The 23,518-nt window shown below is 39.8% G+C and overlaps 1 protein-coding gene across 2 annotated transcripts in view; it reads left to right on the forward strand.

The window, feature by feature from the left end:
- The window catches only part of CHCHD3 (coiled-coil-helix-coiled-coil-helix domain containing 3), a 163,795-nt gene that overhangs the window by 120,557 nt on the left and 19,720 nt on the right, over nt 1-23,518 (forward strand). For both annotated transcript variants that reach the window (XM_055711152.1, XM_055711151.1), the window contains exon 6: nt 13,980-14,050. In XM_055711152.1, coding sequence (XP_055567127.1) covers nt 13,980-14,050 — 71 coding nt within the window. The remainder of the gene's footprint in view (nt 1-13,979; nt 14,051-23,518) is intronic.

Below are 23,518 nucleotides of genomic sequence, written 5' to 3' on the forward strand. Positions count from 1 at the left end.
TTCCTGACATTTGCGAAAATAAATGGACATGGTGCGGGGGCGCTATGTATGTAATGCAGAGTACGTTATCAAGAAGCAACTGAAAATCTGTTCCAACTAATGAGGAAAAGCAGATAGGCTGTGGATGTCTGGAGAATTACAGGTGTATAGCACAAGTGATCATTTAAAATGGAAAGGAAAAATAAAGACAGCAGTAGGAGAATATACATAAGTAGGACAGAAGATACACTAAATACCTGTGGGATGATTGAAAGGCAGAATGATGGCTCTGGCTTGAAAGATGCACTGAGCACTGTGGGAGGGAGAATTGAAATGTATAGTAGAAATAAACAGAACCTGCGAAGGATGCAGGAAAAAGAAGCTCAGTAAATAGTGGTAATCATCTCTAGAGGTCACAAAACTTTTTTAATGGTTTTAAATTATGAATGGTTTTAGAGGTCTGCATTTGAATTATTTGGTCTAGTATATCATCCAGCTGTAGGAATTTTGTGGCGTGTTGCCTTATTACTTGAGAGCAATAGAACCACATTTTTAACTTCCAAAGCAATGTATTTGGTGCTAACGATTACGCTGTGGCATGCTGCGACACTTAATAGGTTTCTTTTTCATAGGTCCTGGATTTTTTTTTAGCAGTTTTTTGAGTGAGAAGGCCACCTGCCTTAGTTTTGGCTGCATTTCTTTCAGAAGGCCATTTCCAAACAGAATGGGTCTGCTGGGATACACTGTTGTAAGAACATTGAAAAATTCTCACACATTTTAGAAAAACATCTCATTTAAAGATGCTTGGAGCTGATTTTGATTATTGCTTCACTAAATGTGCACATAGTTCTCAATCTAGACTGAGTGTAAAATGTAGTTTTCTTGAATTCAGGTACGTATCAGGCATCCAAACAACTACATACAATGTTTTTCATCAAGCGCTTTTTTATATTGTTAGCGTTCTTGTTGTACCAGTCCTGGTATTTCCTCACTGCTCACACACAGTGTTCAAAGCATCTGCAGAAGACCATCCTTGAAGTATTTTAGTCACTTCATAATCACAAAACTTGTTATTGATACGTAGTTTTTTAGTTTTGCTCAGCTCTTGTACAGCATCAGCTGTCAGTTGGCTCATACTTTGAGACTGAAAGACTTTCTGCCTTGATCTCTTGTAGTAGGTGGTTTGACATGTGTCATGAGCTCTTTGCACAGTGAAAAGGTGACCTCTCCATATTTACCTGCTCTTTACTGTCCTGCTGATTCTGACGTCATCAGAATCTTTTCACCTGACAGTGATGTAAACAGCCAGATACCAACATTGCCAACAATATCAAAAAAAGTCTGTTGTCTGAATACAAGTATTAAAGTGGCCCTGAACAATAAACTCACCCTACCTGGATACTGCAGCTTGTAATTCTACAATACGAGCACTTTGGTAGTATCAATCAAACTCAATCTTGCGCTGTGCTGAGACAGTGACCTGAGGAGAGTTACCACAACTTGGTATCCATTCAGAAAGACAAAGACAGAAGTTTTTAAAGCTGTGATGTAGAGCCAGAAACAAGCCGGTGAAATGTCACTGTTGCCAGGGCTGTTGAATTGAAAGAGACAGAGTATTTTAGAATTTCTTCCAAGAACTTTATTCTTGATCTCTTGAGGGTCAGTGCATAAGTGTTATTTGTGGCAGCATTGCACATTTCAAAAAAATGGTAATCTTGCACTCATTATGCCCTTAGGCAACCCATCTAACTGAGCAGTGATAGCGGTAGATCTAATAAACAAAGCTAAACCCAGCTACTTTCCATTTATTTGAAAGAAGATGTAGCTAATCTGTGATTCTTTATGTTGGGCTTCTGCCACAAGATGAATTTCACATACAGCTGCAGAGCAGATTGCACATTTACAAGCCAAAACAGATTTTCATTCTGATATCAGATATATCACTGACTGTAAGTATACATATTCATAGAATTATTTGGACTGGAAGGGGCACTGGGAGGTCCAGCCTCCTGCTTTCAAAGCAAGATCAACACTGAGACAGACAAGGTTGTTGAGGGCTTTGTCCAGCTGGCTCTTTGACGACCTCCAGGGCTGGAGATACCACAATCTCTTCAGATCTCTGCCCCTTGCTTAATTATCCTCAGAGGGAAATACTTTTCCGTGCATTTATTTGGAACCTCTATTGTTTTGATTTCAACCATTGTCTCTTGTTCTCCCACTGCACATCAGCAAAGAGCCTGGTTCCATCTTGTTGATAAACTTCTCTTAGGCCTTCTAAAGCTGCTGTTGGATCAGAATTGTAGAATGGTTTGAGCTGGAAGGGACCTTAAAGATTGTCTAGTTCCGCCCACCCTGCCATGGGCAGGGACACCTTCCACTGGACCAGGTCTCCCTAGATTGTCCTTTCTGAGCTAAACAAGTCAAGTAGTCTTTGCTTCTCCTTATAGAGCATGTCCTCCCGATGTAGTGTCACCTGCAAATTTGGTAAGCATGTACTCCATCTCTGGGTCACTGATAAAGATATTAAACAGAGATGGCTGCATCATAGACCCCTGAGGAACTCTACATGTAGCTGGCCTCCAAGCAGAGTCTCGTGATCCGGCCAAATTTTCATCCATAATTCACAGCAGCAATTTTCTTGTACTCTTTTGACCGCTTTAATGGGATATCTGTCTGACTCTGAAAGCTGACCAAAATGAGTTTGAAACAGGTGGTGTTTAAAGTGATTTTTCCAGATCATTCCTCTGACTGCAGAGGATAAGCAGCAGCGTCTTAAAATTATGGCTGCTGTAGTCCATAGAAGAGCTACCTTGAACTCAGTGCTTGCTGTCTCCATTAGAAGTTTACAAAATCAGCTTTGTGGGTAACCTCAAATTTTCTTCCCTTGAGTCTCTAATGCTACTGGACTTTGTAAAAGTTATTCATGCAGCAGACAAGCTGCAACTATGTGTGAATGTAATAGAAGACTTAAGATAAGTGGACTCTTCACTGCGGTAGCAAAAATAGGGGGGGGTTCAATTATATATATATATATATAATGTACAGTGTGTACTTTGAAATAAAATATTGAAGTGTCCTTGTAACCCACAGACAGCCATTCAAGGCTCATGCTGATCCTAGTTTGCTTGTGAGCTGATGTATTTCCTTGCGTGGCTTCTGCTGTGCATAAGTAGCCCATTGGGTCAGTATTTAATAATTGATTCCGTAAAGGCAACCAACAATGGGAATTTTAAATCCTTCTTATGAATTCCTAGTGCTGTAGTCTGTACCTGACGTGACCGAGAGAAGGGATTTCTCAGTATTTCATGGGCATCACCCCTGGCAGCAGCAATACCCATTCCTGTGTGCCTCAAAGACAGCATCTGGCAACTTGCCATGTTCGGTTTCCATTTGGGGGGGGGGGGGGGGGGGGAGGGAGGGGAGGGAGGATATCTGCTTTAGGACATGGAGAAATACTACCCATTGGTACATTACAGAGAACATAATTTATAACATGTAACAGTGAAAGGGATGGGACTGAGAAAAAAGTTGTAAATAGGAATCATTTAAATGAGGCATCTTGTCATCAGTAGGAGACGTAAATATAATCGTGCATTTACACGTGCATCTCTTAAGATTGAGAACATTTGTATTAAAGACTACTACAATTACATGCAGATTAGATGCTTGGCTGAATAGCTGTAAGAACTTTGAATAGATTTGTCCTTTTCACAAAGGTTTTCATTTTCTTTGGCAGCTCTGAGTGTTAACAAATTAGAGATCAATGTTCTACTAGGGCAGAAAAGTGAAGTAAAGCATATCTTGGGATAAACTTAAGAGACATTAATAGTTGCAGTTAAAGGTATTAGTGGTGCCTGAAAAACAGAATTGGAAATTCAAAAGAAAAGGTCAAAGAATATGACATTTTCCCCATTTCCTGCTGATAACTGAATTAAGTACTTTGCCCCACTTGCTGCATGCTGAATGTATACTCTTCGACAAACACACATCATGAAATCAAACAAATGATGTTGGGAAGTGAGTTGTCTTCTCACAGAACATTTCACAAGATACAGCATGTGTTTCTCCTTTGTTTCCTTTGTTTGAGTGGGTCATAGTACTGTCTCTTTCTCTGGCATCTTCAGCACTCGTTTAGATACCTGTTTGCTTTTTTATCCCTCTGTAGAAACAGGTATGTGGGGGCATGGGTGTCCAAAGTCCTCCCTTCGGTCCGTAATAGTTCAGACATCTATTCTATCAGAGGGGCACTCTGGTCCAGGGCCAGCTTCTTCCAGGACATAAGAGGGAGATGAGGTTTCATAAACACTTGGGAGTAAAGAGGAGGAGATAGGGAATTGCACTTGAATTTGAGCCAACACAGGCATAAGTAGCTCTAGGCAAACTCCACCAAAAGCCTGAAAATTGGTCTTAGCACTTCCTTACCATCCAGCAGTCCTCTGTAGGCTTAGTCCAGGATCCCAGATCACTACCTTAGCTTTTTTTCAGTCATGGGGCTTCTCTTTCAGTTTGTCTTCTCTCTCTCTTCCTTGCAGCTACTTTTATCACTTCTTGAACAGAAAATGTTCTTTGCTGTGAAAGCACATCCCCTGATCTTGTCCATGAATCTTTAGTCTCTGACTATTTCTGAGTTGTCCTGAACATCCTCATTACGTGCTTGAAGTCCCCCACTAAGGCACCTGTTGGGTGCTTCTCTGAAGATTACTTTGATGCTGCAATTCAGAATTGGACAACTGGTTTGCTTTGGACAGCAACCATTCTTTTATGGAAGGATGCTCCAGTTGAATAGTTTTTCATAAAAACTGAATGCCTTGTTATTTTCCGCCCTGTGACAGGTACAAAGAACTTTTTGGTCCATCTGGTGAGTTCTGATGACGGTCCCGATGAGGGCCATCAGTCCCCTCATGCAAAAAGGAGCTCATAATAGCATGTAAAAACCCAACAAGAGCAGAAGTTGTGTTACGTGGTTCCCTAAATGTGGAATTGGACATGCTTCGTTTCATCTCTGGAGTTGAAAAATGCAACAGCTGGCTAAATAGCACAGCTAGACCAAACGAGAGAAGTCATAACTTGTATAAGAAGTAACTTATCTAAAAATTCAAGCAAAGGCCTGATCTGATGACATTTCAGAAGAGATTACTTCATTGATATATCATTTTAATAGCATTTGAGGTAGAATGAAGATGCAGTATTACCTGGGAATCTGTATGATGTTATATGCTCGGTTTTCCATAGCTTATTAAAATCAATTCAGAGACAAATAGAGTTTTTTAATTTAAATAAAGATGCCATAAAAGTGGTCATATATTTATAAAGCTGTAATTTAATATAATTTGGAACTGGGATGTATGCACACTACAGTAGGTAGTCTTACTCTTTTTGTTATTTCCCCTTTCCCAATTCCTCCTCTTCTTGCTCACTTGTTGCTTTTAGTGGCAGCTTCACAGATCAAATATGACTGGATGTTTTAAGGCTATTTCTCTTACAGTTAATCTTGCCTTTTCTTTGTAATCTACACGGTCTGCTTCACAGTTTGTGTAACAGAGGGCCGTGACCTGGTGATCATACACCTTTCACAGTGTGTGTCCCTAGTACCCAAAAGACTCTCCTGCATGGGTTTCCTTTGTGCAGCTGCTGTAATAGATGTGTCTGGACAGTGGTGGCTATGCTGGGTATCTTGTCCCTGCTTTGCAGTGCCAGAACAGAATGGGGACTGAGCCAGTCTTGAGGCTGGATTCAGATCTGTGAGGCAACTTTATAGGCTTTAGAGCTATCCTTCCTTTGGGCTTTGGAAATCTTTTTAGGCTGTATAGATCTCAGGCTGCATGTCAACAGAATGAATAAACCAAAATGCTTCATATTATCCACAAATGGATTCGTAAAAGATAATGAGATGAAATGGCCAGAAGTTCAATTAAGGGATAAAAGAAATCTTCGCTTCAGCAGAAATGGATTAAAAAGAGGTAAAGAAAACTTTCCAATTTGCCATTCAGGGAACATGATAATCTTTGCCTGCCGATGCTTTGAGTCCTTCTGTGGGGGGAGTATGACAAGGAAAAAGAAGTCTTTAAATTAAAAATTCTCCCCTGATCTCTAAAGGTGCCAAACAACCCAAGCTCTTCATTCCTTTGGTGGGTGGAGCAGGAGCTGAGCTGAGCTGAAGTCAAGCTGTGCTCATTTTTGTCTTCCACAGCACTAACTTAAAGCAAAGGCCAGATTTGTCTCTTTTGTATGGAAGTTACACGTCTCTTTCTTTGTCAAATAAACTGTTAACTACATAACTATTAAATTAAAAAAAAAAAAAAAAAAAAGGTTGCATGAATGTTACCCTCATACTGAATCTGTTCAGGGCTTTAAGAGCCAAGGGGCTTAAAAGAAAAAATTCAATGCCAAAATAAGTCATGGTATGTCTTCAGTAAGAACAGTTTCAGCACATTTGTAATAAAATAGTGCTTATAGGTGATGTATCTTTAGAGAAATTAAATGAAGGCTCTCAAGTTCTCCTGGTTCTTTTGATAACCTTTTATCAGCTTGGATGACACAAGATCTTTCAGAACTTTATCTGGCTGAAAATCTGAAGATTTTCAGCAGAGAGTAAAACATGCACTTCTGCTTTGAGGTCCCACATGCAGACAAAACAGCTGACCTTCCAAGGTTCTGTAGGAATTTATTTTCTTACACAGACCTTTGAAATCAGAGCTGTCTAGCAAAATAATTCTTCTCCTATTCCTCCACAATATGTTCTTTAAGCAGCCTCTGCTCTTACTTTTGTTCAGGAAAGATTATTTCAGGGGCAAACATGATGAAAATACTTTTGCCCATGGTCAGATCTCATTCTTCTCTACCTGAATTCTAGCATTATTTATACTTGATATGGCTCTGTGTATTTATCAGGGGAAACTGGATAGATTTAAAATTGAATTTCAAGTCCTCTTTTTCTTTAGCTTCTCTTCCTCAGTGCTAGCCAACACTTCTTTCTGTTCCCTTCTTTGAAAAGGCTCTTAAAAAGACACTTCTTCCTCAAGCACAACTAATCCTGATCTTTCTATTCAAAGAAGGGTGCTAAGTGAAAGGCATAGAAAATACTACTTGTCACTCAATTTGGTTGCAAGCTATATGTTATCTCTAGGCCATAAACACTTAAGTACCTTAACCTGTGGTGGTCCTATTCAGGTCAATTAAAGTCACATGTGACATTAGTCATTTGACTGAACACTATGAGATTTTGAAGGTTTTTCAACAAAATCCTCTGAATGGCTTACTGCCTGTATGGTAACTAACACAACATTACAATATTTTTAAAAATGTTGAATAGGTGATTTTGGAACTGCATTTTAAGAATTTTCTTTAGGGAAGCTAAAATTGGGCAGAGTTTGGATGCTTCCTAGGTTCTGGGTTTTGCCATTCCCGTGAAAATGTGCCTAAGCTTGTCTTACTCCAGTTCAGCTGGACAATTGATATTCCTATAAAAACATCCGTTCACACATACATTAAAATAGTGGTTTCCCTCTGACTCAGATTTTGCCTGTCTTACCAAAACCTTCTGCCATACAGGTGGGCAAGTAGAGAAAAATACAGTGTTTCCTACAGTATATTTATCTGTTTGCTGCTGCTGCCCAAGTGCTTGTGAAGGTTGAAGATTACTTGCTCCTTGAGGACTGTCACTCTTGGACTGTCAAAATACATGTTGGCCAGTCCTAAGCCCAGACAGCCAGAAGAACAACCCAAGTACAGTACTGTGCCAGTGTCGTGAGGCTGAGAGGAATAGGTGACTTGAGCTGAGGACATCAGAGGCGCAGCCTGAAAGATGGGGACTGGGTACAGAAAGTTAAAGAGACTGTGAAAAGGCAGGAGTTAGTTAACGGGAGAGTCTCCTCTGGAGATACAGGATAGAGAACACAGTTAAGAATAGACTGAGGGAACAATAAGCTGTGTGGATTGAGGGAACAGAGCAGAGAGCTTGATAGCTATTGGGAATATTAGAATCTGTAAGAGAGTTTGTCTGGCAGAAGTCAAGCCTACCTACTGCTTTGTTAGTTCTAGTTCTGGTAGAACAAGACTGTATTGAAGATGTAAAGCATCGTGATTTCCCAGGGGATGCAAGCTTGGTGTCATGATTTTATGTCATGGCATTTCTAGCATTTGGTGGATTTCTTTTTTCTCTTCACCAATTATTATTTTTTTTCAAGCTTTCTCTGCTCAAAGAATAACCAACTGCTAAACTTAAATACCTGCAAGTTGGAAAACAGCGGTGTAGAAGGTAGTGGGCTTATTCAGATGACTTGGACCTGAGATGTATTGCCATACCTGCTCCTGTAATTGCTGGGGTTCCCCTTTATGACCCAACTTACTCAGGGTGCATGGCAACCATTATTTATTTCACAGTACTGAAACTTTGAAAAATTACTAGCTTCTATTAGGCCTTTCCGTGTTGCCTTTCCCATAATGTTAAAGAAATGAAAATAAATTCCCTAATTCCTGTGCAAGGTAATTAAGGCTAAAATTCTTTATGCATAGAGAAATCATGGTGACTAATGATCGCAAGGGCCCTTTATGCTGAGTAAGAGGTAGGTAAGGCATGATGTCTTGGAATCCTTAGCTTTTTCAGGCACTATGTGTCTTGGAAATAGGACTCTTGCTCTTTGGTTATGGCTGTTCAGCTGTTCAAATCTGGTGTGGCTTGGTTTTTCCCTGCTGAGAGTCATGGTGGACTTTAGGGCATAACCCTCAGACTAGATTATTGTCATTGTATGTGCTGGAGGATGCCCCGGCATCCCTGTCTGCCTGTTCTGCTCTTAATCCTACACATGTGCCGTTAATACTTGCCACAGTTCTGAGCTGGATGGGTATATGGTCTGGTCCAGTATGTCAGTTTTTATTGTAAAGGTGGGTAGTGTTTCTTCAGTCAGTCAGACAGCAGATGAGAAGCATGCTTACAGGTGGGTTAATCTCCCCCAACTTTACCAGCTTTAAAGTTAATCACCTCTTTTGAGACAGTTATTCGGGCCCCATTGATTTGGCAGTGATAGAATAGAATCACAGGATGGTTTTGGTTGGAAAGGGACCTTCAAGACCATCTAGTTCCAGCCCTGCTGCCGGGGCAGGGACACCTCCCACCAGCCCAGGTTGCTCCAAGCCCCGTCCAGCCTGGCCTTGAGCACTGCCAGGGATGGGGCAGCCACAGCTGCTCTGGGCAACCTGTGTCAGTGCCTCACCACCCTCACGGTAAAGAAGTTCTTCCTAATATCCAGTCTAGATCTACCCTCTTTCAGTTCAAAACTATTCCTGCTTGTCCTGTCGCTACAGACCCTACTAAAAAGTCTGTCCCCATCTTTCGTATAAGCGCCCTTTAAGTACTGGCACGTGCTCTAAGGTCTCCCCGAAGCCTTCCCTTCTCCAGGCTGAACAACCCCAACTCTCAGCCCGGCTTCCTAGGAGAGGTGCTCCAGCCCCTGATCATCTCCGTGGGCTCCTCTGGACTCGCTCCAACAGGCCCGTGCCCTCCTTGTGCTGAGGACCCCAGAGCAGAGGCAGCGCTGCAGGGGGGTCTCACCAGAGCGGAGCAGAGGGGCAGAATCCCCTCCCTGGCCCTGCTGGCCACGCTGCTCTTGGTGCAGCCCGGGGCTCGGTTGGCTTGCTGGGCTGCGAGCGCACCTTGCTGGGCCACACTGAGCTTCTCGTCCACCAGCACCCCCAAGTCCTTCTCCTCAGGGCTGCTCTATCCATTTTCCACCCAACCTGTATTGATACTGGGGGTTGCCCTGACCCAGATGCAGGACCTTGCATTTGGCCTTGTTGAACTTGATGGGGTTTGCACGGGCCCACCTCTCAGGCCTGTGCATCTCCCTCTGGACGGCATCCCTTCCCTCCTTCATGTTGGCTGCAACACTCAGGTCGGCATCATTGCAAACTTGCTGAGGGTGTGCTCGATCACACTGCCTGTGTCACCAACAAGGATGTTAAACAGGGCTGGTCCCAGTATCGACCCCTGAGGAACACTGCTCATCACTGGTCTCCACTTGGACATCAAGCATTGACCATGACTCTTTGTGTATGACCACCCAGCCAATTCCTATCCATGTCTCCAATTTAGGGACAAGGTTGTCATGTGGGGCAGTGTCAGATGCTTTGCACAAGTCCAGATAGATGACGTCAGTTGCTCTTCCTGCATCCACCAGTGCAGTACACCTGTCACAGAAGTCCAGTAAACTGGTCAGGCATGATTTTTCCTTAGTGAAGCTGTCACCAGTCTCCTCCTTATTCTTGGTGTACCTTAGCATAGTTTCCAGGAGGATCTGCTCCACTATCTTGCCAGGAACATAGGTGAGACTGACTGGTGTAGTTCCCTGTGTCTTTCTCATTTCCCTTTTTAAAAATGGGGCTTATGTTTCCCCTTTTCCAATCAGTGGGAACTTCACTGGACTGCCACGACTTCTCAGGTATGATGGATAGTGGCTTAGCCACTTTGTCTGTCAGTTCCCTCGGAACTCGTGTCAGAGTAATCAGAGTAATTCATGTCATTCTGAGGCGGGTGGGATCTACCGGCCAACAACGCCTGTGATTCTGGAGCACACCTCAGTGATCGGTTTAGATGAGATACTTGACTTTGAAGAAGCCAAGGTAGTCATCACAAACCAAATTCTTCGCTTTATTTTGATATTGGAAGTCAAGCAACATGCCCACGTTGTGCAAGAACTCTGTAACAGATACAGAAATAGCATCTTCTACATAATCTGGGATGATGATTAATTGCCGTAACGCTGACAGCTCTGTTCCCTCTTGGGATTTTCTAGCATCTTTCATAACACACTTCCTGCAGTTTCATACTTCTTCCAACGAAGGAGACTGTAAAGGTCTACAGAAAACCATCATTTTGTTACACACCAACGAAGATTTTGAAGAGGGGAGGGTGCTGTTTATAAGTGAAGACCATTTCATAATGCATGTGCCCAAGGGACCTAAATCAAAGAGACAAGGGAACTTCATTTAGTCTTTTCTACCATTTTAGTGGCTTATTTAGTTAAAAGAACCCTAGGAATATTATATATAGAGTATATATATCTGGAATGTAATAAACATAGCTGAGCTTTGTATGTTCATGCACACAGGTGCTTGATGCAGAATGGTAAGTGGCATTGCAGTTCTGTTCCCTTCCCCCTGCCCTCCCCACCCATGCACGCTTTGGGGAGAAAAGGGTTACATTTGGAACATCTGCTGGAACTGGTGAAGATCTGCAGAGCTATTCTCTGATAGTTTGCCACTGCTGCTAACCTGAGAATTGGACTGTAGCTTTTTTCCTCCACTTTGAATCGAACAGTACATGATTATGCAGACTATATATCCAACATAGATACATAAATGTATTTATCTGGAGACTGAGGAAATTCTTTATGTCAACGGTGCTATGTTATAGCACCGCTTTTTTCTGTATTTAGAGAAATGACCCCTGTACTCTTACCTTGAGGATTAGGGAGGACTTCTCAAAGGAAACTTGATTTCTGGATTATAGAGAATATATCTCTAAAGGAGAACCTGAGTGAAGTTCAAAGGAAGATCTGATCCAAGAAACAAAGCACACTTTATCTAAGACAACAAATGATTTCTCAATAGCTTGAGTCTACTGTAGGATTAAAACTCTTTGGCATAGATAGCAGCTCACTTGATCACTTGAACTACAATTAAAAAGTAGAACAAGTACACTCAGAATATTGTTTTTGTGTCAGAAATGCTCCTTCATGCTTGAAAATTATAAAAAATTGCAATCGATCCTTACAACTGTTGTGTTCATCTTTATTGATCAGGCAAAAGAAAGATAAATCGCAGCCCAAATAAGATTATAGTAAATGTTAGCATCGTAGGGGACTGTGGGATGATAGAGAGCTATTCATCATCTCGAATGGTGACCTGTCCGCACTCGCACCATAGTCAGTGTGCTGTCTAATGGCCTACCTATTGATTTCATCTGCGTCCAAGGAACCTGGATGTAACTGTCATTGGGCAGCTGAGATTGCTAAATGCAAGGAGGTCACTGGTGTGAGGAGGATTTCATTTTCATTTTCTTACTGGCCAACAATGATTTATGAAAAAATAAATGACCCGAAGTTACACGCATGGAAACCTTGATTCTAGTACAAAAGAATTATTAGGTCTGGATCTCAGAAGCAAGACTGCAGTAGACCACCGTGCTTTTTGTGATCTGTGCATGACCTTTGACTGCAGCGGATGTTACATGATTTGTTATAATTTGTGGTAAAATATTAGACTTGCAACACAATTTTACCCATGTGTGGAGCTGGTATTCTTTTTCAGTGATTTCCATACATTTCAAGTTTATAATTCACAAGGAAGAACCTTGGAAGATGAAAACCTCAAATGGAAAGGAAAAACATTTTTTTCCTTTTATTTTTGTAGGTAGCGCTGCCTCTTTCTGAGTTTCCATCACGTGTTTTTGCTGTATGGGCTATCTTGCTTGCATTCCTTATAACGTAATTTGACACAGATATATGTTTCTCAGGACATGTTTACTAACACAATGATCAAGAAGATTGTTTCATCTTTGACTTTTACAAAAGAGTGTTCTCTCCAGTTACAGGGTTTGTGATTTTTTTTTTTCCCCCTAACAATGTTTTAAACGTACTGCTTTGTCATACGTCAGTATCTTAAATAAATAAAACCCCCTGCTTACTTTACCAGAAATAAAACTGGAATGATGTTTTCCATGGACTGCATTGTGCCATCCATTTATTTTAAATATTTTAAACAGTCAAAATCAGTGTTGTAGCATAAATAAGTGTAATCCATGGTATAAATAGGTAGGTCGTTAAAGTAAGGATTCGGAATGTTTTCTGTGTAATCATGCAGTGTATGATTGTAAGAGTTTTGTTGCCATGTTAACATGACTCCCTGGGATGCCAGATGACTCAAGAGCTGCAAAGCTACGGAAGAGTTCTTGCAAGTGCCAACAAAACCTTTGTACCTCTCCATGACCTGTTTCCCCACCATTCAGGGAAAAATGGTTTGAGAGAAGTTTTGAACTGCTTTAACTTTTATTTATTCCTCCAACTGTGAAGCCAGGTGCCTTAGTTATTACATCTTAAGTCCAACTGTGCTAAGGCTATAAAAACCTCTTGAAAAATACCAGGTATATATTATCTAGACTTGAAGCATCACAACATTATAGTGATTTGTCTTTGAATATCCTACGTCCCACTGAGAAACTCTGCCATTTTTAAGTATAGAAAAGCTCTGTTGCTTGATGATTCAGTCTTGTCTTGCCTGCATTTTGGAAATTAATGATTTGGTGGAACTGAATGAAAGGCATTCCTGGGTTTAGGGGAGATGAAAATATGTTCTGAAGCTGCCTGATTTTAAAAATTAAAAGTAGCAACTGATTGAAGCAACCTGCAAGTTTGGAATATTTAAGTAACTCACTGTGAGAGACATTATCAAGGCAAAGAGCAAAAGAGAAAGTCAAGCTATAGTTAATTTGTTGTGCAACTTTGAAGTTTGACTTGAGTATCACCTGCAAACTAGATGGGGATATATATGTAAGTAACACAGACACAGACAGGCAAAGAAATAAGACTTCAGTTTTTGGTGGGTTTTTTTTGTTTGGTTGGGTTTTTTGTTGGTTTTTTGGGTGGGTTTTTTTTTTGGTTTTTTTTTTGTTTTAATGGAGAAACTTCAAAGGCTCCAGCAGCACCTAGTGCTAAATATGTGCTTCTTTCCTCATGTGTCTTTATAGTTTCCTCCCTAAGAGCCATCTCTTTTGCATAGCCTTCTAGAACCAAGAGGACATACTTACATAAAAAAACACCAAAAAAGAGTCATCTTTGAAACTTTGTAGAATACTTGATTTGAGGGTTAGGTTTTGGGCAGTTTTGGAGCAACTTAAATTGATAAAATATCCAAATTAGCTTTATTTACTAGATTATTTGCATGCATATAAATTATATTCAATCTTTTGTTTGTTTTGTTGTTTGTTTTTTTCCCCAATTTTCCAGAGTGCCCAGTTCTACAAGGTTACCACGGAGCAATACCAAAAAGCTGCCGATGAAGTGTCAGCTCGGTTCAAGTAAGTTTTCCTTATTGTTATTTTTAAGTCTGGCAGCTAGGTGAGTTCTGTACATAAAAATGCACAGTAATTCCCTTCCCCCTCTCATAGATCCTATCATTTTGTGCTGTTTATTGAAATGAAAGAATTTGGAAGAATTTGGAAGTCAGTACATAGCAACCATAAGCTGTATAGAAATTGGATGTGCAGTTGGTAGTATACTAATTAATTTGTATTTGATAAGATACATGAAATATTCTAAAATTGTATTTCTTAACATTTTTTCTCTAATGGAGCCCCCAAAATGTAGTTCCAACCTTGCATTACAATAGTATTCATCCTACGCTTGCATGATGTGAAAGGATTTAAATTAGCAACTTCACTTTGCCCTTAACAGTGAAGGTCAAATTAAATAATTTTTATTAGTCCTGAGGATGGTTAAATGAAGATATAGTAATTGACAGATCAAAGTGACTCTGACCCTTAGCCTTGGACTCTTCCCTCTCTGCTGGTTCATCCATTAGGCAGAAGGTTCAATTTATCATTTTAGTAAGGATACAGAGAGAACTTTTTACAACCTTTTTGTCTCAGCAGTAACTAAGAAATACTGCATAAAATGAATTATTCTGTAACAATTTTTAGATTTGTGGAGGCATTTTCTTTTGGCTTGCATTTGAGTGTTTTTGGTTTGTTTTTTTTTTGATGAGTAAGAAGAGAAAAGGCCTTTTTGAGCTACTGATAATGCTATAAATAAAGTTCTTAACTGTAAGATAAAAATCATTTTATCTCTTAATATCATGAATTGTTAAGTATTCTCTAGAGTATATATGAAATCTTTGTATTGGTTAATGGTGTAGGGTATATTGAGGACTGAATTCATCTGTCCTTTAAAGAAAAGGGACAGGATGACCATTGACTCAAGGTCTGATTTAAGCGTAATTTGGAGGGCTTGGTGTGGTGTTATTCATTGTCATGTTTTTCCATCTGTGATAAGATTCCCATCAAGGGGGTATCTTTCCTTCCTCTGTTACAGTGGACTATTTTCAGCTTTTTGAAATCTAATTATTGCCTAATCTCACTTTCATTATTCCAAAACAAGCTTTTGTTCTGTTTTGAAGCACTAGTTGATAGCTCTGGGCAGTTATTGTGGCCAGATGTAGGAAATGGCTTTGGGTTTGATTTTTCCCCATAATATACTAATAATTTTCTAAGTAAATCAAATGCTTTTGGGTTCATTCTTGCATAAATGGAGCCAGTAGATATAGCAGGGGCCAGTTCTTCGCATCAGGCAATATCTAAGAATTTTAAGAAAACTGTTTTGAAGGATATTTCAGTCTACCTGCATAAACCAAAAAATATTTACTGTAGAGGGATTCAGAGAGGGAATCAGAGATTCCTCACACCTAATGAGACTGGTCTTTTCTTGATTTTCTAGAGATTAAAGGTATAAGTAGAAATTTGACTAGTCTTGCTGTAATGGCATTACTGAAATTGCTGTGCTGCTTTTGCACTTCAAGCCAAATTTCCTGAAAAATTATCTGGAGCTTTTTGATTAGTGGAACCAGTTTTGGTCCGTTGCCTTAAAAAAAAAAACCAAAAGGAAAACATGAAAAGAAAAAGGTACCTGAAGTATGTATGTAAATTGTAGTAGATTTGAGAAAGTGCATGAAATATCACTATTACTTTACAATTTAAGTTTGCCTTATATGCAGTCCTTTTAAATCCCATGTCTTTTTATTGAAGGTTTGAATTCAGCAGATGTTATTTTATCCCTGCCTTTTGTATGTAACTTGATGGTTAAATTATGAATGATTTAGTGAAACCTAAAGATGATGCTCTTTTCCTGTCACCAGGCACTTCTCATGTTCAGTTTAATTGCATGTGCAGATTGAGGACGGAGTTTCAAGCAATAGTGTTTAAAGAGCTTGTTTAATTGGCTGTAAAAAAAGAATTAAATAAGGTTGAACTGCTAAATTTTGTTAATGCGTAAACTGATGTGCTGCATGTCAGTGTGATTTCAGGTTCTAAGTGCAAGATTAATAGATCTAATTGTGGTATTATTACAAAATAGTCTCACTTTATGTAAAATGTGTCTCAAATTAGTTACTAAGTTTTGTTGAGATAACTTGCATTTCTTCAACTTTTTAAGCTATATCTCCTTCAAGAGATAAGAGGGGTGGATAATTACTTAAATATTTCCTGGATTTTCCTTTTCCTTCCTCTATTTAGTCCCTGAAATTACATCAGCTGTGGCTTCATTGGTCTTCAGGGGTAATTCACCCTATTAAAAAGGGAAAAAACCAAATATCCCATATAGTCTTGTATTAGAGAACTGGCAGGTCTTCTGTACTTCGTCTGCAGCCCTTATTGATGCCTGCTTATTACCTTCTCCAGCGCTGCCTGGATTAGACTGATATCCCAAATGTTCATGATAAATGTTTTATCTCTGTGAGGTCCTGATTCACATTGATCAAATTCTGAATTATCAAATGGTTCATCTCTTTAAGACACTAATTCACATTGATCAAATCCTAAATGACCAGGTTCAGTCAGTTCCTGCAGTACGCAAATTACATTAAAACAACATTACTAGAGCATGCTGCCTTTTCTAATGTAGGAGTTATGTTACCCGCAGTTACATTATAACCAGAATTATTATATTATGAAGATGTCTGTGTTATAATGAGAAGTTTACACAAGAAGAAAAGAATGCAATATTACAGGAAGAGCCAGGCTTTGGGCAAAGATTTGAACTTTTACTAATCAAATTGTACATTTGTGTGGTGGGTTTTTTCCTTAATTTGAAGGGCGGGTAGCGGGAAATTCAGCAGCTGTGGTGGTGACATTTTATTCCCCCATGGTGTCTAGAGCCAAGTAACATCTTGATTATTCATTTAGGAATAGAGTAAGTGGATAGGGCAAATGCTGCCTAAAATAAATGTTTTTACTTTATCTTCTGTGGGTTTTGAATCCTTCTGGTAGGTAATAGACTTCATAGCTGTGCACTAGTGCTTTTTTTTTTACAAAATATTTTGCCGTTCTTCTCCTGCTCCACTGCTGTCTTATAGACAACATGGAGTTGCTTCTTGCTGCTGGGCTCTTGGCAAAAACAGTCCCTAGCTGGCCAGATTGATAGAAGATCCAGGTCCTCTTTGGGGATCACAACAAAGCCAAATTCTGGATCTTGTGCATCATGGCACAGGGTTTATATGTGTTTGTATGTTGATAGACTCCTGGATGAAATTACCCAGTGCTACCAGTTTTAATCATGGAGGATTCTCTGCATCATCTAGTGGCTTGGGGGTTTATTCTGAATTACAGCTTTTGGTGGTTTTATTCCCTTACTATGAGGCTTTTGATCATGAACCTTGCCATCAGGACAAATGCGTCTTGGGAACTGAAGGTGCTCATTTGATTAAACACAGAAAGGTTTGGGATTTGTTCAGGCTGCTTCACACACTATGATCTTCACACATTTGAGACGTTTTAAAAACAGTTTTACAAACCAAATCAATATGTTTCATTTGATCCTCAATCATTTCCATTGCTCTGATCGCTGATGGAAAGGAGAGCTTGGTGCTAGCCAGGCAACAGACTATTACAACCTTGAATATATGTTCAGCAGGGGGTTTAATTCAGGGTAGAGTGAACGGGGAGAGATGACAAAACATCAATGTCTTGTCTTGCTTTAATTGGTGACTTCTGTAGCATGAAGCTTTGTTTATTAATGTTTACTGAAAATAAAATTTAAAGCACAGTTACGTTTGTTTATCTGTAAATACATAGAACCATGAGGAGTGTTTCCTTTAAGTCATGTTTTAGCTAATATTCTTTAGAACTAGGAAGTGAAGCTGAGTAGGTCTGTAATGAAGCCACGTTAAATGAATAACAGTGACACTTTGATCTTCAAATATAATTGTCTCACAAAGCAGTGATGCCAATTTTCTGGATATTGGGGGAGGGGGGGAGCAGTATAGAGAGAAAATAAGGTTTTTAATGACAAATTGGGATGAGACCAGGAAAGGTTAATTTCACTGTTCTCATTACCTTTCTGGTATTGGGCACATATGGTGAATTTTAAGGGACTCTTCCGCACTATCTGTAAATTAGGAATATTGCTAGTTCCTTGATCTTCAGTAACTACCATGTTGTACTTGCATACTGCTGTAACATAGATATCAATTTTGGAGATATCCAAACAAATAGCTCCTGCTTCGTTTCTGCTTGTACAGATCCAACTTGTGAGAAACTTTCAGTTTCTAGCAGTTCCTTTTGCTACCTTAATTAACATTAAAAACTAAAGTTAAACGTATAGTTTATAAATTGTTGGTGAAATACTACATAGTATTTTTCCAGTGACAGAAAATAGAAAGCTATTTAGAAAACCTTGGACACAGCCTGCAGGCTTGCCTTCTAGTTGAGCTGTCTTTGCTCAGCCAAAGATGATGGGCTCTAAATAGAAATATCCTGAATTAATCTTTTCTCTTACAAATATAGCACATGTATGCAGTGCTTTGTCATGAAACAATCCTGTCTGTATTGTTTGCCCTGATGATACTGTTGCTTGTAGTATTCTTGAATTCTTTTTTCACATGTTACAGCTGAGGTTGATGGTCCCAAGTTACCCACAACATCCTGCGTAAAGGTGAGCCTAAGACTGGTATGTTTGTAAGTTAAGCTGGAAGGAGTGCTTAACTTAATGCTGGCATTAAATACTGTCAACTCAGCTTAAACCATGGAGCTTTTGTTTAGCAGCAGGAGGTATCTGAGGAGTCTTATTTCTCTTTCTTTCTACTCTTCCACACTATTCCCTATTTATTCCCCAAGGCTGCTTCACTGTGTAGCTGCACACACAGCTGTGCTGACACCGTGCAGAGGCTGGCATAGCTGTGAGAGTTGCTTACGTTGATTTAAGCAGCACTCTTGTCTAATATCTAATGGCATTACACTTAATAAGCAAAGTGTAAATGGTGTTTTGCAGAGTGGGTGTGGTACTGTCACCCCTCTTGGGTTTAAATCAGTCCAGGTTCATAACATGTAGAACTGCTTCAGATGCGAAGAGAAATTGATGAAGAGACTACAAATCTTTTTGGTCTCTGTTATTTATCTTGTACATCCAAAATTCTGTTCCTTTTGAACGCTAAAGGAATAAAACAGAATCTGTTTTCTTTGCTCACTCCTTTCAGCCAGTACTTGGTGCTGTACCAAATACTATTTTTCAGACTCAAGTAACACATACTTTCAGCAAACGTTATTATTGGCCAAGGTGCCCTAACTGGAATCTAAATAAATTGAAAAGCTTTAAAACGCTGTGTATGCCCAGTGGTTGCAACACAAAGGTGTACCACACTGGGTCATACTTACAGGGAAAGGGTGCCAGGCAGTTTGAAGATCTGGCGATGTGAAGTCCATTGACAGCCTCCATGACTTGGTTTGCACCCATTCAAGACAAAGCTTTCTATCTAAATATAAATTGAAATATAAGGACTTTGTTTTGCAACATAACTTGGTTCTGTACCAAGGACTCTACCTTACCAGAGGGCTGCTGTGGCAGAGCTCATTCAAGCAACATGTTTGACTTTCTACTACTACTTTGTGTAAGTGATTTTGCTCTGACACAGGATTCCCTCAGCTGGTGAAACCCTCTACACCGTGCATGCCTTGTGCCTGCCTTTGCGTCAGAGCAACAAAGCAAGAGCTACGTATTTCTGCCTTTCAGATAGAGTTGCCAGTTTCTTCACCAGCTTGGCTTGATCAAGGGACTTTGTTGGTCAGTAGTTACCCCGTCTCAGTTTCTCTGCAACCTATAAACATGTATAAGAGCATATCCTTTGAACAGCTTTAGAATAGCAAAATTCTATAAACCCTTCATTCACTATATTTACCTATGCAATGATGATCACTTCATAAATGACAACTTTAGTTTTCCCTGCAGCAACATAGATGCTTAACGTTCTTCCTTTGATCAATACAGTGCATTAGGAATGAGAGTACTCGACAGAGCTGGATGAAATATTAATTGTACACTTTTTAGCTAGATGCAGATTTATTCCGAACAAAGTGGGAGCAGGGGATTCTGGCATAATATCTGTGTGTTTTTCTGTTAAGCCCAGAATCATGAGTCTGTTTGCATGGGAATGTGTATTTTCATTGAAATATTTGAGCTGTAATGTGAACTTTAAATGTGCTTATTTGGTCAGGAGATAGGTTTGAAGCATTGAATGTGTTTTTTGAGCATTATATTAACCTTTAAAATCCATTATTCAAAATGTACATAGCACGTTAATTTAAGAGGGCTAAGGCACTTCTTCCCATGTTTGCCATAATCCTTTTTTGCCTTTTGTTTCCTTTCTAGAAATAGTGGGTACATTCATTAAAGCTCCCCTTAGGCTATCACCAGTTTTTCACACAGTTAGATACTTTTAGAGTCTGGAATGGAGAAAACAATCTTTAATTTCAGTAAGCACAAGATTACAACTCCGAATTTTTTTATTTGATATGAATTAGTATTTAAAATAATAAAATATTTTCTAGAAGGTAGGATAGGTATAGTAGGATAGTTTTTGTAGGATAATGTTATAATAGGACAACCATGTGGACAAACATGCCTCTTTATCCAGACGTCCCTTTAATCTTCAGGTGAGTCTGGTTGATGTGTTTGAAGGGGGAAGCATGTGCTTGTGTTTCAGGCACACCATAGGTTTTGTATATTTGCTTACATAGAAACACTTAAGTAATTTTATAGACTTCCTTACGAAAGCAAGTGAGTGAAACTCTTCCTTCACGCATCGGCGGCCAACAGTTAAATTGGCATGTTCCCTAGTTTTCTGTGCTGGTAATCAACCAAGTCCCCTGAAAATTGATGGATGCACTCATTAAGGACAGTTCTTGCTGCTGGCTGCAGTTTCATGAGCCACTCACAACTAGCAAGGACTGACTCTTCACAGCATAGTTGGCATGTAACGCTTTGCAGTGGTACATCTGGCTTTGTGCTCCCTTTCAAGGACTAAAGCCTCTTGTTTTAATACGTTAAGCATCCTTTGTTGGGATTTTGGATAAACACGAGTAAATGATTTCCCAATTACAGTGTTAAACCAAGAAAGGTTAAAACCCACAGTCTCTTCTCTTTATTATTAATTTGTTCTGTATTTTGTAATCTTCTGTTGCTGAGACTAATACTTTTCTGAGGGTATTTTTTATGAGGCCAAGCCATCTGTAGGATCAAAGCCTACCAATTTCACAGCCCCCACCTCAGAGCACACAGCAGCAAACCTCTCTTTCTGGATGGCAGCATGTTTTGTGGAGTTGATGGTATGACTTCTTAAGGAAGCATACACCTGTTTCTGGTTACAGGGTGAAGAATGAGTTGCCAATTATCTCTACATGTTAGGACATGACACTTCACATTGCAGGAGCTTGTGCTGTTTAGGTAGGGCCCCCGACTTTGTAACCGTCAATTCTGAAATCATGGGCTAGAAAAAAAGCAATCCTTGATCAGTCACTAATATTTGTGCATGTGCAAGCTGCGGGAAGGGAGGTCAGTGCCACCGACCTTTGTTTTCCAATCAGAGCTCTTGAACAAGATGAAATGATCAAAGTAGGATGCCAGTACATCAGCATGATCTTATTACTTTGGAAGCTGCATGCACAGATGCTGCTGTTACTGCATCAGGCATCCCTGATTTACATTCATAACACCTCCATCACAGCTCATTTGCTGCTACTTGTAATTAACCAGTTCTTCCTCCCCACCCCCCACCCCTTCCACTAGTGTTGGGCTAAATCCGGGGAAAAAAAATAGACTGCAGTATTCTGCATAGACTCCAACTAAGTGAAATCACACTTGTAAAGCCAAAGTATACATTAAACATTTTGGGGAATAATAATAAATTGTATGCTTTGTTGCAAAGTGCTGTCGTACTCAGAAAATAAGGTTTGTAAAAATACTATTAAGATGTCTTCTAAAGTAGTTAAGCTTGTTGTTGCCTCCTAGTACCCATGAGATTAGTTCAAAAGTGAAGCTTTTAATTGCTGGGAGTAAAAATCATTACTGGACTTGAAAACTGTGGCATCCGGCAGGGTATATTGCACCTACTTTACTCTGTGGCTAAAAGGTCAAATAGCATAAAAAGACTAAATGGTATTAAAAAATACTTCATTTATTTTTTCTGCTATGGGAAATAGGTAAGATGTTAGGCATGCAGAGAACAGGTATTCTCTAATAGCTCCTGCACTGAGCAGAGCTGCACTTTTTTTGCAGTTTATCTCCTATTATTGCTTTTTGTCTTTCTACTTGCTTAGGGCAGTCTAAACTGAGATGAATCTCAATCAGATTTGGGCCTTGGTTAGCAGTCAGGGTTTCAGCACAAGGTGTTGGTCAGGCCTGAGGTGTTCAACAAGTATCTCCGTATCTCCCAACGCTTACCCAGCAAGCTGTTGCTGTTTCATTTATGTTTTTAAAATCAAGACCTTATTCTCAAAACATCCAAACAGCAGAAATGCTGCTGGTACCAGAACCAGATTGCATTTATTTTACGCTGGTCCTCACATGTTTGTGTCTCAGCACGTTGCAGATGTTGGCAATGCAAAGTGCAGCGCTGCAACTGGCAACATCTGGAGAAGGGGCTGCTCCAGTTCTTGGCATCTGGGAGGGTGGTACCTGGGAGGTGACAGGGGATTATCATGTTGCGGGTGTCACTCCTCTGTTTTGATAGAGGAGGAAGTTCATTTCTTTGCTGTCATTCTGTGCTGCTAGCAGACTCAAAGAAATAGAATTGTGCCAGGTTGCACTTGATTAATTCTAATTTTTTGTTGAATAGAGCAAAATTGTGCAGCAGGCAGTTGGCAACATGTATGCTGCATGGATGTTGGATCATGGAGAAGCCTTTGTAGGTCTGCCTACGATTTATGCTTTTTAATGTATTAGAATGCCTAACAAATTGCCTGCCTAACGTAAATTTATCTTCAATTAGTCCACTTATGTGCTACTGTAATAAAAATAATGAAAGGGCCTGTGTACATGTAACATAAGTGTGTCCAGTTATCCCTGAAGGTTAGGGGATTTGACTGAGGTCAGTGGGGTATCTGTGCCGAATCATGTGGTCCAGAACTAAGTGATTAATGACTGCCATTTTTTACACAAACCTTATAGGCCCTTCTTCCTAACACAGTATAGATTTTTTCAGTGACCTGATTGGTTTGGGTCTCGTCTACAGGTAAGAGGTTATAACGGTTCCCAGACATTTGTTTTCTGTCTTGACCAGAATCAAACAGTGCTGTTTTGGCTTTCTTTGTTCATCCCACCAGTAGCACTTCCAGCATAAGACAATTCTGTGTTTTAAAAATGTAATTGTGTTTCTTAAGCAGTTCCATTCTCTAGGAATTGACCAGAGCACCAAAACGTACTTTTTCGTATGGCTTTGAACAGGGAAGCAACCTGAATCCTGCTCTCATGAGCATTACTTCTTTCTACCCCCAAACTTACATAGT

Source organism: Falco cherrug, chromosome 5, assembly GCF_023634085.1.
Source record: "Falco cherrug isolate bFalChe1 chromosome 5, bFalChe1.pri, whole genome shotgun sequence".
In the NCBI taxonomy this organism is placed as follows: Eukaryota; Metazoa; Chordata; class Aves; order Falconiformes; family Falconidae; genus Falco; species Falco cherrug.